Source organism: Homalodisca vitripennis, unplaced genomic scaffold (genome assembly GCF_021130785.1).
Source record: "Homalodisca vitripennis isolate AUS2020 unplaced genomic scaffold, UT_GWSS_2.1 ScUCBcl_7253;HRSCAF=14859, whole genome shotgun sequence".
NCBI classification, from domain to species: Eukaryota; Metazoa; Arthropoda; class Insecta; order Hemiptera; family Cicadellidae; genus Homalodisca; species Homalodisca vitripennis.
The window spans coordinates 1-14,023 of record NW_025783363.1 but is presented as its reverse complement, the minus strand read 5'-3'; the positions used below and the strand labels follow the sequence as shown (position 1 = coordinate 14,023).

At 32.0% G+C, this 14,023-nt stretch overlaps 1 protein-coding gene across 1 annotated transcript; it reads left to right on the top strand.

The window, feature by feature from the left end:
• The first annotated feature begins 4,073 nt into the window (after window positions 1-4,073).
• On the top strand, window positions 4,074-8,781 carry LOC124374093. The gene is made up of 3 exons (XM_046832390.1): window positions 4,074-4,081; window positions 6,342-6,472; window positions 8,184-8,781. Exons 2-3 carry the CDS (start codon window positions 6,345-6,347, stop codon window positions 8,548-8,550), a joined length of 495 nt encoding a protein of 164 aa, XP_046688346.1. The 5' UTR covers window positions 4,074-4,081; window positions 6,342-6,344; the 3' UTR covers window positions 8,551-8,781.
• Window positions 8,782-14,023: the final 5,242 nt, after the last annotated feature.

The window sequence follows — 14,023 nt, the reverse complement described above, 5'->3', positions numbered from 1 at the left end:
TAGTATTTTTTTACAGATTTCGAAAGAATGTTTTCAAAACCATAATATTAACATTTGCCTTTTTGCACTTAAAATTTGAGCTAAGGAGTTCACATGTAAAGTAGTGTAATTGTAAAAGAATTTTATAAATATTAAAATAATTACCAAAATTTTATACGATATTTTTGAACTTAAAACTTTTTCTCCTTTCCCAGACTAAACACATGTAAAAATGCACATGTTCCAGCATGTTTATTAAAATCAATAATGGGCTGGTAATTTAAGCTGTGATAATTAGTTCTCAGTTAATTACAAATTACCATATATGCAACAATAATAACTGGAGTAGTGTATTCTAAGATTGGAATAAACTGTTCTTAAGCCCAGGAGCCGAGAGACAATTGAATTGCATAAGAACACAACCTGTTTATCTTGAAATCGACAAACAGTAGGTCAAGAAATTTCTCCTAACAATGAAGTAGATCATTAGCTACACTAGAGATGGGCGGTATATATGTATTAGTGTCAGTAACATCGATATTCAGTGGTAAACTATTACCGGGATAACGTGTTACTAGTAACAACAGGGTCGAATGATTTGGTGTTATCATAACTTCTTTCTGGTTTAGGTTACTCGGTAACCTGATTACTGAGTAATAGCCGAGGGTATTAACTTGCAAACAATGAGGCTACAAACGGAACAGTTCTGGTTACATAAATAATAATTAATAAATAAAATATATTCTTCAAAGTAAAAAACATAAGTTTGTTTCTGAAAAATTGAAAAGAAACCCAACTAATTCGTCATTTAATTATTCGTTCTCATTTATCATCAATTATAAGTAGTCTATTTAAAATTAGTCTACTAATAGATATTAAATTGTAGTGAATTAGTTGAGTTCCTGCATACTAAACAATACTTGCCTTTTACACTGAATATGTTTAATATCCAGTTTATTATTAATATATTTAAAAGTAGTCGACCTGTATAAAATTACATTGTATTGATATAACTAACTGGCTTATGTCTAATTAGCCTCCAACACGTAGATTTAGCCTGACTCAGTTTATTTGCAACTTATTAAGGTCTGTTCAGTAACAGCAGCATGCTAATACCGAGCGAGCGTGGGTTGGCTGGTAACATGTTACCAAAGAGTCACGTTATTTTGGTTATAGGTTATTGAGAAATAACGGTATTTTACCATCTCTAAGCCACACTAGTTTAGTCACAGATCAGATGGGGATGGCATCAAAAAGATATGAAATAATTATTTTTTCTCAAATCATATTTTTCTTAGCTTGATGCACTTTACACCAACCACCAGGCACGTAATAAATGATCAATTAGCGTCAGTGCGCGCGTGTGTTTGTATTTGTGTGAGTAAAATTACGATTTGTGATAATTTTAATAGTTGAAGAGAAGGAATCATCTCAATAACAATACATTAATTTATATGTCTTGATATTTTGATTTTAGGAATCTACGTCTGTTGCAATAAGAAAATTACAAGGTAGTTAGTACAAACAAAATTATAGAATTCGTTCCACATTAATTTTTCTTTCCTTCGTTCGAAATCATTGATATTTAGATTTTAAACAAGATGTTTTGGTTTATAATAAAGCAAATTCCTTCTTTCCTCTATATATGAAGTTGAGAAGTTTTTATATCTTGCGTGATATATGTACGTTTAAATCCACGCTTTATCCTCTCATTAACCTATACTAAAAAAATTATTACTAAATCAAATAAGACCGATCATTTCTGGCCACTATTTTTTAAATTTAAAAATACTCCCTTTGCGAAATCTTTACATATATAAGGTACTGAAACTATTTTTCATAAGAAGCTTAAACTCGGCCCTCACACGTAATACTTGTATAATTTCAGAAGTTTGCTTGTTCCGGTTCCAAAGCCTAATCTGTTTTCCAACATGTTCGTTCTTTAAAAAAAAATGTTTTTATTTTCGTTGAATGATTGCGAGTGATTTCTGAGAATTGTTGAATGAAATAATGAATAACGTGTATATTTTCGTCCATTTTTTATTACTTGTTATAAAATTCCAATTCATCTTTTTATTTTTACGTCCATGACTTTTTTTATAGATTTTTTATGGATTTCTTATTAATATATTGTTTATGTAGCGGATCAATCCTTCTTCGAGTTTTCTTTTACGAAGTTAGTTTTATCTTATGTGTATCCTTTATCGGGCTTATGCCTATTGGATGTTCCAGTTTATTTCACAATTATTGAGTTTTGTTTTTGTCGTAAGATCCTTTTTATCGTTACGTTTACATTTAGTTTGTTTAAAGATTATATTATTATTAAATAATCTTTAAGTTTGTAAATATGTCATGATTGATGGTTTTATATTGTTTTAGATATATATATACCTGTAATATAATTACGTAGATTCCCATAACCATAATCATGTTTGCAGACTGACAGGTTCACTGTAATAATGGTGGATGCTGGTCCCCAAGGAAGAGGTCCTGACTATCTTCACTGGATGGTCACCAATGTATCGGTGAGTCACTACTTTCACCAATTGCTGTGTTATTTTGTTAAATGTAATGTAATTTTTGCGTGTAAGTAAATTTATAGTTAAATTAACCTATAAGCATATTTCAGTCGATGTGTATCCGTTGTTTGCGGAAATCCACAGATTATTATTTAAATTTTTTGTGTTTTGGAGTGTTGAAATCTTATCCAAAAACTTTTAAGGATATTAAATAGATTTTCAACATTTATAACCTACTATACGATATGATTAACAGAATGTTACTAACAGTATATTTCTGAACATTCTTAATAAGAAGTTATATAACACATATTTTGTTGTCGAGGTTAATATCAATAATAGGTTGCTAGGTTAAATTAACGGAATGGAAATTTTCTGTACACGTGATATGAATGACGATGTAGGATTAACTTGCGTTAGAATAATGCATTTGTTATATAACTTTGAGCCACAACTTTAGATAACAACGTTTCCAATTTAATGAACGAGAATGAATTACCCTACGCCTATCTAGACGGCCTACTTTATATTATATTATATTATCAAAGGCAGGGCCGTACTTACATTTGGCGGGCCCCGGAAAAGATGTTTGGCCGGGCCCCGTCATATCCCGCCACCGCGCTCCCGTCACTCCGTAGACGTGTGGCGGGGCTCCGTTAAAATTTTCCGAAAAAAACGGGTCTGAGTACGGCCTGATCAAGGGGTGTTAATTAGGTGGATCAAATAAAAGAGTATTAAAAAAATAAGTTTCGTATTAAAAATAATCGTAGAAAATTGAAAAATTTGTCAGCTGCCTGAAAATATACATAAGTTAATATGTTATTCAAAATATAAATTTTTGGGCATAATATAATTAATTGGAACAACTTTACTAAATTGATATGTGATTAACTTAATAGAAATATAATTGTATGTCGATAAAAGTAATTTTGTTGGGAAGTGTTTCTCGAATGCTGAGTCTGTTAGACAGATTTAAAACGTTTTAAAATACATTTGGAATATAATACTAAAATATAGCAACCAATGAAAATATTAGAGGCAAGTGTAAGGGTAAATGAAAATGCAAATAAGAGTTGTATAGGGGACAATCGCCACACATATGAACATGTCGCTGTAACGATGCATACTCCAAAAAGATTTCTCATATAACCATTCCGATAGAGGAATTTTAAATATAGTATTTAAGTTTCAAAAAGCTTTAACTGGAAGCCATATACACCATGGTTTCTTTATTCATTAAATTGTTAACTATCCAGACTAGCATTCTGTAAATGTGCTCTTGACAAATAACTTTGTACACAAATACAATGTTCAGTGATTTATTGTTTTGATATAATTAAGTAACATTTATCATCCTTGAATCGATTAAATAGGCACAATTATATACTGGGCAAAAAACATGTATCAGGCTACAGATAATTTCAGCATGTCTCTAGTAATGGAAAACTACTACCAGACCAAAGTGTTTACAAAGCCAAAGTTTATGCCATAATTTGGAACTTTGTTGCCATAATTGGTATTAAAATGTTTCAGATAAACACACCCAAACTACCAACATCTATCACCAATTAATATTATTGTTGGTAAGTATAAATAAGTTTTAAAATTACTTATTTTATCAATAATCAATAATCGTTTGTACATTATACTTATTATCTAAAATTATATTTATTGTTCGTCATAATCTTATGTAATATTAGTTGATTATTACAATTGTGAGTTTGCATGATAATTTGCAAAAGTTTTTTATATTAAATTTTAATACGCAGGTGGTGTAAGAATATTGCTTCTCATTAACAGAAGTAATATTACTAATGAAAATGACTAAAGTAAACCTTACATGGGAGGACCCAAATATTTCCAGTATTATAGTAGACTATGCAGGGTAGAGTTTGCGAACTAAAATTCTTAAGGTCTCTCTTTTTAATATATTTAAATAGGCAGTTTGTGTAAGAATACTGCATTTCGTTATCAGAAGAAATATGAGACGAGAAAATGACTAATGTAATCATTACAAGAGAGAGGCCAAACATTTTCACTATATTGCTGTGCACACTAGAGTTTGCGTAATAAGTTTCAAAAGTCACTGTTTATAATACATTTCAGCACGCAGTTTGTGTATTAACATTTATTCATATTAAGGAAAAATTATGGTATACTGTATATTCCTGTTCAAACCTGTCGTTTGACTGACTCGACCACTGAGCCATGTATGCTCTTGTCCGTATACCTGTCCATTGGTCTGTGTGTCACCCTATATGTGCGCCTGTCTGTACCCTCTTCAATAGTGAGTGTTTATAACCTGTGTTGTCTACAAGAATGAGTGTGTGTGGTCTGAAAAAATGAGTGTGTGTGATCTGAAAGAATGAGTGTGTGATCTGAAAGAATGAGTGTGAGTGATCTGAAAGAATGAGTGTGTGATCTGAAAGAATGAGTGTGTGTGATCTGAAAGAATGAGTGTGAGTGATCTGAAAGAATGAGTGTGTGATCTGAAAGAATGAGTGTAAGTGATCTGAAATAATAAGTGTGTGTGATCTGAAAGAATGAATGTGTGTGACCTGTTTGGTCTCGTGTACGCACTAACTTGCTGAGGTAGAGTACACATCGAATAGTTCATATTATTACTATCAAACTTTATTTGATTCATAATTCATTAATGAAAATCCTTATTGAAATTAATAAAAATCAAACTCACTGGAAAATATTAATATAGTTTCACAGCCAAACAGTCAGGGCGTTGGTAAATAATGTATTAATATTTTTTGTAAATGTGGAATAGCCCCACATTTGTAATAATATTTAACTAATGTTAATACACTAGTTAGTTATCGCTTTCATTTTATAAAATATTAAATGCATGCCTATCAAAGTTTATGTTATTGAAATATAAAAATATAAAATTTATGATAAATTATTTTTTACCTTATTACGAGAAGTACACACGCTGGGACAATAACAATATTCGAATAGGTTACAAACAAAAATTTATTAGTGTATGTTACTTAACTCAACACAAGAGAGATATCGTCTTCTTCTACAAACTCGATTCATTTGCTGAATCCCCGATACAGTAAGGACATATCCGTTGTTGAACTCTTCGATGGTTGCGTCAGTGAGATTTTCTGGGATACGCCGCCGTGGTAAACATATGTTCAACAGGTGTCGTCGCTGATCACGCCCTCAACTCGACGGTGCCGCAGATAACATCACCGTAACGGGATTGTGTTCTTTTACCAAATGTTACCTCAGGTGTATGAAAGATTCTTTTTTCTGTGTTAATGTAAATTTGTTTTATTACTAATATATACAAACTACAAATTATTTCCAGTTTCAACGACCCATTTAAATATTAAATAGGCTATGCAATATATGATTTCATTCAATTAATGATTAATGGTTAATTTTTTAACTTATGTTACCACCAGTAGAAGATTTAATTTAAGTTCCGATAACAATTTCTTGTAATTTAGAACAGTAAGACCTGTAAAAGGATAAATATTGCATAGATTACGAGCAGACAAATTTAGATGTGCATTCGAGAATCCGTTTATTCTCATACACTTGCATTCGCCATAAAACGAGGAACGAATAAAACTTATTTTGTAAAACAACTTTTTGCGACCGACATAATATACCCAGGTAATCCTCACACTGACTGAATTGTGGTTTCTTAACAATTCAAACTGGTTTGAAAAAGTTACATACAAGAAATGTGTACTAATTTCTTTAGAAACTCTCTAGAATCAAAAGTATTACATAAGTATTGCCCAGCGTAGTACCTACTATTACAATAGCTTTTGGGTTCACCTTGTACTTTTCACCTTGCACTTTTCATTGTTATAGATTATGAGAAACCCGTTGTTGATGATGAGATCGCCAACACTGATACGTTTTCTTGTGTTCCGTCACGACAACGTGTTGAGAGTCCCATTCGGGGAACTCTGGGTCACCCGCAAGAGAGACTTCTCCCTCAGGTATTAATTTTGTTGCAATTGATAATGGGATTATTAACATTTATATATATATATATATATATATATATATATATATATATATATATATATATATATAACATAATTGTAAGGTGTTTAGGTCCTATATATTGAGAAATAACGACTGGTTGAGGAAATGACACCATTTCAAGTTTTGTTAGTTTGCACAAAAGCGTGGTTTTAATTTAGACAGAATTTAAAAATAAAAACCAACCTTGAAGAAAAACATGGAAAATGTATTCCGGTGTACCACCTTTTCTCTACACTTTAGTATAGCTTACATCTAAGATTTACTTGCAAAACCTGTCATTTGGTAGTACAATTAAAAGTGTATGTTACAAACATATGGATACAGTAACGTAATGATTAACACTTATACACAAAGCATTAGTTTCCAAGTTTCTGTGTGTTTGATGTACAATCTAACTTATTTCTATAGGCAATGAAAGCTGTCGGTCAACATATTTGTAGCAGCTAGTCTAAATTTACCCATAGGCTCTGATGATAGCTAGCTTTAAGTTAAGCATAAAAATTAATTCCCCATATTGTTCTTAAGCGTAAAGTGCAGTGTCCTTCACGTCATTACACTCAATCTGGTAAAAACATTGGTGAAACAGTGTGGCTAAATTCAACATTCTCATTGAATCATCCCTTTCCACCATAGCTTATATGTTAAGTGTACAATCGAATTGGCTAACAGTTCGTAATCGCCACCCCTCCCCCACCAGGAAATTAAGGAAAAAAGGATGCTGACCCAACTACTTGACCGATTTTAAAAGTAAACATTTCTAAATTCATATGAATTTATCGTTCACAAAATGGAATTTCTTTGCAATAATTTTGTTATAAATACAAAATTCTCTGAGTCCATTCGTAAGATTTTATGGTTGTCTATTTTACAAATAAGTTTTCAAAATTAATTATTTTAAAATGGTTAGTAACGAACCCTAATAGCGGTTGCGATTGTTCTTCTTGTTAAGTAATTTATCTCACTCAGTGTATTAAACACTTAAACTGTTACTCTAGCTACTAAGTAAATTTATGTTTGTTTGTCGTGGTTATAAAAGGCCATTTCCTTATTACGAGAGACGAATAAATTATTAGAGATTTCGTCGGGAAATAGTGGTATGGAGAGTAAGTGACTGAAAATGACTATTCTGGCAATCAGGATGATTCCAATGTTTTAATTGTTGTCATACGGGCCAACGGTTAGCTAAATGACTGCCAACTCATTTTGCCGCTTACTCCGATATGACGGAACACAGAATTTGTCGTAGGCTAGAACTACTAATGTTTTTACTTTTTATTGTAGCATGTAGGTAGGGAAGTTTTTCTGTTTACTTTTTAGCTGTACTGGAAATGTCGCTATACTAAAACTCTATTAGGTGCCGCTAGATATATATATTTTATGTGTAAGAATTTGGTTCGCTTTAACTAACAAATGGGAGTAAGAATATCCCAACCCGGCGTAATATATGGCATTAGACGCACGCTGTTCTTATACGCCCAAATATTACACACAGTTTAGTTCAGTATGGGGTTTTTAACATTAAAGTATTTGAATTTCTTTCTGTAAAACTACTACTAGAGCAATAAATATTAGAGGGAATATGATTGAAAAGGAATTGTTTTACATAAATGTACAACATGAATCAAATCAATTTTGTTTCATGTAATATTATTCATGTTCCAGCTTGTTGTACAGCAACACATCGCCTACACTGCGACTTTGCGGTCCTGTGGCGGGAATTCAGTTCTGGGTCCACGACGACTCGGGCCAGACCGTATTCCCTCCCGGGGCCCCGCCAGGTCCTGTATACGTCCCTGTAGTACCTGTCCAGCCTGGCTACGTGCCAGTGGGAGTTGCTCCTGTCCCTGCCCAACCCGGTTACGCTCCCGCCCAACCCGGTTACGCTCCCGCACCACAACCTGGTGTTATACCCAGCAACCCTCAACACACATACACGAATTTTCCCAAGAAAAGTGCGGCGGTGATTTCGCATCCCCTTCAATGCCTTCTAGTACCTGTTCTTATGATTGCAGTATTTTGGATTATTTAATTGTTTTAGTTGATTTATATAATGCTGTTGTGTAATGTAATTTTTCATAATCCATTGTGGCTAGTATAGGAGGTCAATTTAATTTGTGATTTGTATGTGATAATGTAGTATATTATGTATTTAATTTAACATATGTAACATAAAATATTGTTATAATTTATTTTAAAATTAATTACATTAGTTACATATACTATTCTATGAATGTGCATTATACCGACAGTTTTAAGGGTTAATTTTTATGAAAAGTTTGATTAAGCTGATAGCAGCTTTAGATTATTCAACAAAAAAACTATCGTTGGTCTGAAAATTGTATGTTCAGCTATATGAGATTTTAGGTAAGTACGTGGTATGTTTTCTTATACCAAATAAAAATCGTCCCTTAATTTTTCTGTGTAGCACACATACTAGCACGTCAGGTGTTTACATTGCAATGTATCTAAGGTTTAAATTTTGGAGGACTCAAAATCCATATCATATTCCATGGGGTTGAGGCCAAATGGAAACTTCTTATTTTCATCATAATTCATTAAACATAAAGGGCGTTTGAAAATGTAAATGGAAACTCTGAGAAATGGGTAAATGGGGTGGGACAAAAATGTGTTCTCTTTTATTGCCCAATCTCACTTTTGTTAACACCTACGTTAATATTTGAACATTTGTAACTCAAAAAACAGTTGAAGTATTTATATTATTATTTCTTAACTCAGACTACAAAGTTATAACATATTGTTACTGCTTAAAAAGAAGGGTAATATTTAAATGTTGATATTAATTTCTATAAATTCTTGTTCTGATCTAATAAAAACTTAGCGTCAGATTAAAACTATAGGACACTATATATTTTATTCATCTTATGAAATTGAATTTAACAAAATTTAAATAGGCTTTACGTACATTATACTTAAAAAATAAAAATGTATTTTACAATTAAAAATTAATTTCTTGATAAATTATTATTTTTTGAATGTTTCTAAACATAATAAATATCTGTACTAAGGTATACAAATTTTCCCATTCGTTTTGTATTAGGCCTACTTCGGTTTAATTTTTTTAAATTGATACTTTTTTGAAATCGGACTCACTTTGATCTAATATTGATCTAAAATGTTATAATTAAATGGGCTTTTCTACATAAAAGCTGTCTGCAATAATGGTGGTAAAATAAAATTCGTAACTATTTCAGATAGTTGGTAATTCTGGATTTCGTTTCAATACTAGAACATATAAATAAAAGGAGTAGTTAAATTTGAATTTTCGTTTTGTAATTGTAGTGCCACTGAAAATCAATAGTTATTTTGAAATGTAGAAAGTTTTTTTCCAGAATATTAAGGAAAATTTTGTACCTATTACAAGTTATCTCTGTCTTCATTTCCTAGGCACCAGTAATCTAACTAAACTAACTAGCGAATTTAAACCTTCCTATTACACCCTTCAACACTTTTCCTCTTTCGTTTTCTCTTAGTAACTGTTTATTTAATCTCAATCATAAATACTAAATGAAAATATGTTTTTAGGGTACAAAGCATTTTGACACAAAAAATAGTTTTGTTTTTACCTCTTTAGGAATACAAAATATATCTGACCTAGTAAAATAATCATGTGCTTTTGTTTATTACAGACTTGTGAATTATTGGACAATGAGTCTTTCAATAAAGAATATTTTAAAGTGTGTTTTATATGGGTTTTTGTTTTGAATCGTTTTAAAACGTTGCCTACTATTTTCGTAGTTTGTTCATACAAAAACTTTATGCTATCATATTTATAATACTGAAAGTTGACATAATTAATTATGGGAAATGAAAACATGTTGTTGTTATGTAACGCAATAAAATGTTGTTTAAACGAATTATTTTGTTTTGCTTTGTATCTGCCAAATTTTGACGCTAATTATTGTTTCAAATATCTGTACCTGGGAAGTAAAGGGCACTATGTCCATTTTTTTCAAAATCGGGATATCAGCACCAAGTTTTTCTAATTGTATGTTTCTTTTTGGGGTAGAAAGCACTAAGTCCAATGTTTATTAATGAGGGAGATAGCCAGTGGAAAAAGGGCATTATGTCCACTGAGTAGTTGAGAGGTAAAAAGCACCAAACTAGTTATAGTGCTTTATACCTCTTATTAAAATGTAAATCCGTAGAGGAAAAAAGGCACCATTTGGACATAGTGCTGTTTACTTTTAAACTTGTATAAAAAACCTGGTATTAGGTACCATGTGTTTTTGACATGGTGCCACTGAGATGTTAACTGAACATAACCTCAAATTCCATGATTGGCACTATTTTAATTAAAAAATGTATGAGATATACCTTGAGTTCTGTAAAATCGAATAACACCCCTGAAGAAAATATTGGTAAAAACTGGGTGTATCGTGACGTGTTTAACAAAAGGTTCAATCTTTCCTTCAAACCACCTGAAGTTGACCCATGCGATACATGCGATTCCTACCAAGCTAAAACTTAAAGGTAATTTGAGTCAGTTAGAAAGAGAGGCAATACATAGCCGAGTACAAGAATCACATAGATGATCAAAGCGTTACGATTTGAAAGCCGCAGACTCAAAAATTGCCAAGGAGGATCCTTCTTATAAAGTTTTTGACTGGTGATTTGCAGAAGTGTTTACCGACACCTTTAATTACAAGTGGGCTGAGCTTCTACAAAAGAAAACTGTGGACTCTTGACTTTACTATACATGATGCCTGTGACTCAACAGTTCACTGCTTGATGTGGGACGAAACAAAAGGAGCAAGAGGAGGGAATGAAATTGCTTTAGCTATCATGAAGTGGGCTGGCAATGTGATTCCAGGTTTCAGCTGTTCAAGATATCACTTTATGGACTGACAACTGTTATGGTCAAAACAAAAACAAATCTTGATAAAAACCATTAATCAAAAGTTTTTGCTCAAAGGTCATACGCATATGGAGGCTGATTACTGTTCACGCTCTCATAGAGAGAAAAATAAAGAAAGCTAACAGTATGAGCATATTGACACCTTGGGACTGGCAACAATTGGTGCGGCAAACTTCTTCAAAATACTCTGTATTTAACATGGAATTAGAGGATTTTAAAAACTTTGAGTCCTTGCTAAAAGGCAAAGATTCTCCGTTTGTGTCCAGGAAGTATGATATTACAAAAACACTGTTCTCATGTCAAATTTAGTACAAATACAAGCCAGACAAGAAAACATGGGTCATCTCTTCTTCAAAACTTCATTTGACGGATATTTTTCAGAAATGAGTTATGTTCGATCCCGTAGAGGACAAGAACTACCGTTCCCGGAAACTCTTCTATTAGTATAACACCAGAGACTACCAATAAATGTAGCAAAATACAATGATCTGATAGCACTACTGCCATTACTCCCAACTCTCCCAACTGTGTGCCATGACTACCGAGAAGCAACAACGCCTCCATGTACCCAGAAGATGACCCCGAAGAAGACTGATTAGTTGGCACTGTTTTGGAAATACAGTGTTTATTTAATTTTGAGTTGCTATGATAACCAGTTAAGTACTATGAAGTATTAAAACTGTAAAAAATTCAAAAGAATTAAAACTCTATGCCCTTTTTCATTTCTAACAACCCGCTACTTTCTCAGAGGTAAAAAAGCACCAAGTCCAACAAGTTTTTTAATAAAATATTTTAAAATAGGTAAATGACCGTTTTTTTTGTTTTAAAACAGTTAGTTTAAATAGAAAATAAGTTAAAATATCAAATATAAAAAAAAACAATTTAGTAATGAATATAAATGATAAGATATAACATTTTATATTGAAACATTTTTTTCAAACTGTTCTCCTGAAAAGTAACAATTTTGTGACATAGTTGCCCTTTGCCTCCCAGGTACAGATATGTACTAGCTGGTAGGCTCAATAATGCGAAAATATTAAAATAAATTTTGGAATTTGATAAGAAAGTGTTAATATAGGTGTTTAAGTAAAATTAATACTGTGTTCGAAGGTATTTTACGCCTTATGTAACACTTTTTCTGATGGTGAATTTCTTTCCATAGGATTGGGTTGAGTGTTAGTAAACACTTTTAGTTTCGTCTTGTGGGTAACCATGGTGGAAACAAGTAAATTTCAGAATAAATAAATGTATAAATAAACTACAAACAGTTGTACGGTTCATATAAATGTGCACAAAGAGATAACAGTACGTGTAGAGATTCCTGCAGTGCATCCCAGGCCTGACAAGAGGAAGTAGCTAGAGGGGGCAAAATCCTGGGACTCTTTAGAAACTCATCGCTACTTTAGAATGATATACACCATAATATAGAATAAAGAATTTAAAAATCAGATTTTTATGAATGCATTGATAGAGTTTTTATTGTTCGTTTAACGTCCACGGTGACATAAAAGTTATCATTGTGAAACAGAGGAAGTTATTCTCATCGGATGAGTCAATACCAATTGAGTCCAACCTTACTAGAGGTGTTAGTGTTGAGCTTCTAGTTCAAAACATTACGCGAAAAAATGCAAAAAAATCGTTGATTTAACTTAAAGTCTGATTGTGTTTTAATGATTTTTCCTTTAGTTAACATAGTAGCTACGAAATTGGGTTTTTTGTTTTTTCGCTTAGTATATGTGCTAGACTAGCCATGACATACGTACCGGTAATAAAAAATACTATTCCTTGGACATATTTTGATCAGTTTAAATCCACCAAACACAGCTAAAAATTACAAAAACCTCTTGCATAACCGTCCTATTTCTTATTTCATAGGTGTGATGAAATAAAATTATGTCGATGAATTAAGAATTATGCTAACAAATGGCAATTTCATAAACGCAAAAGTTTGAAAAATGTTTACGGAAAATTCCTTAAATAAGATAAACGTTTACTCAAAGACTCAGATGAACTTAGATATTTTTAATGGGCCAGTTACATGGAGATGTTATAATAGTCCCGACTTCATGAGTTCTTCATTTTATTTACTACTGCCCAAATTGAAAGAAGAGTTTGATTAAATATATTTGATTTAATAAATTGTCAAAGATGACCGATCATTGATGCTATCCTTGAATGCAGTTACAGGATGTAGGCTATAACGAAAACTAATAAAAATCGAGTAAAGTAGTGCTAAGCTAAAGGAAGACCCATTTATAGGTAACTCTGGCAATTAAACAGATATAAATAATTATTGTGTTCTTTTAATACTCCTACATCAAACTTCAGTTTAGGACAACATATTATTTACGAACAATATCTTATAAACACTGCTCAACGCCATCACAATTGTTCGATTATTCTCCAGAAATAAAAATCCTTTACTAATTGAGTATCGAAATTTAAGGAAGATCATGACCGATTTACCAGTCCTAATTAGTGAATACTTCGCAACATAGTGAATACATTTGAGGAAACGTGAAGCATTGAATATAGACTAAGGGTTGTGTGCCTTCTTTAAGTACAATCAGCCAAGAGTGTTGTTACTGTAAATGATAGTGAGGCCAAAGACCTGCAGATATCAATT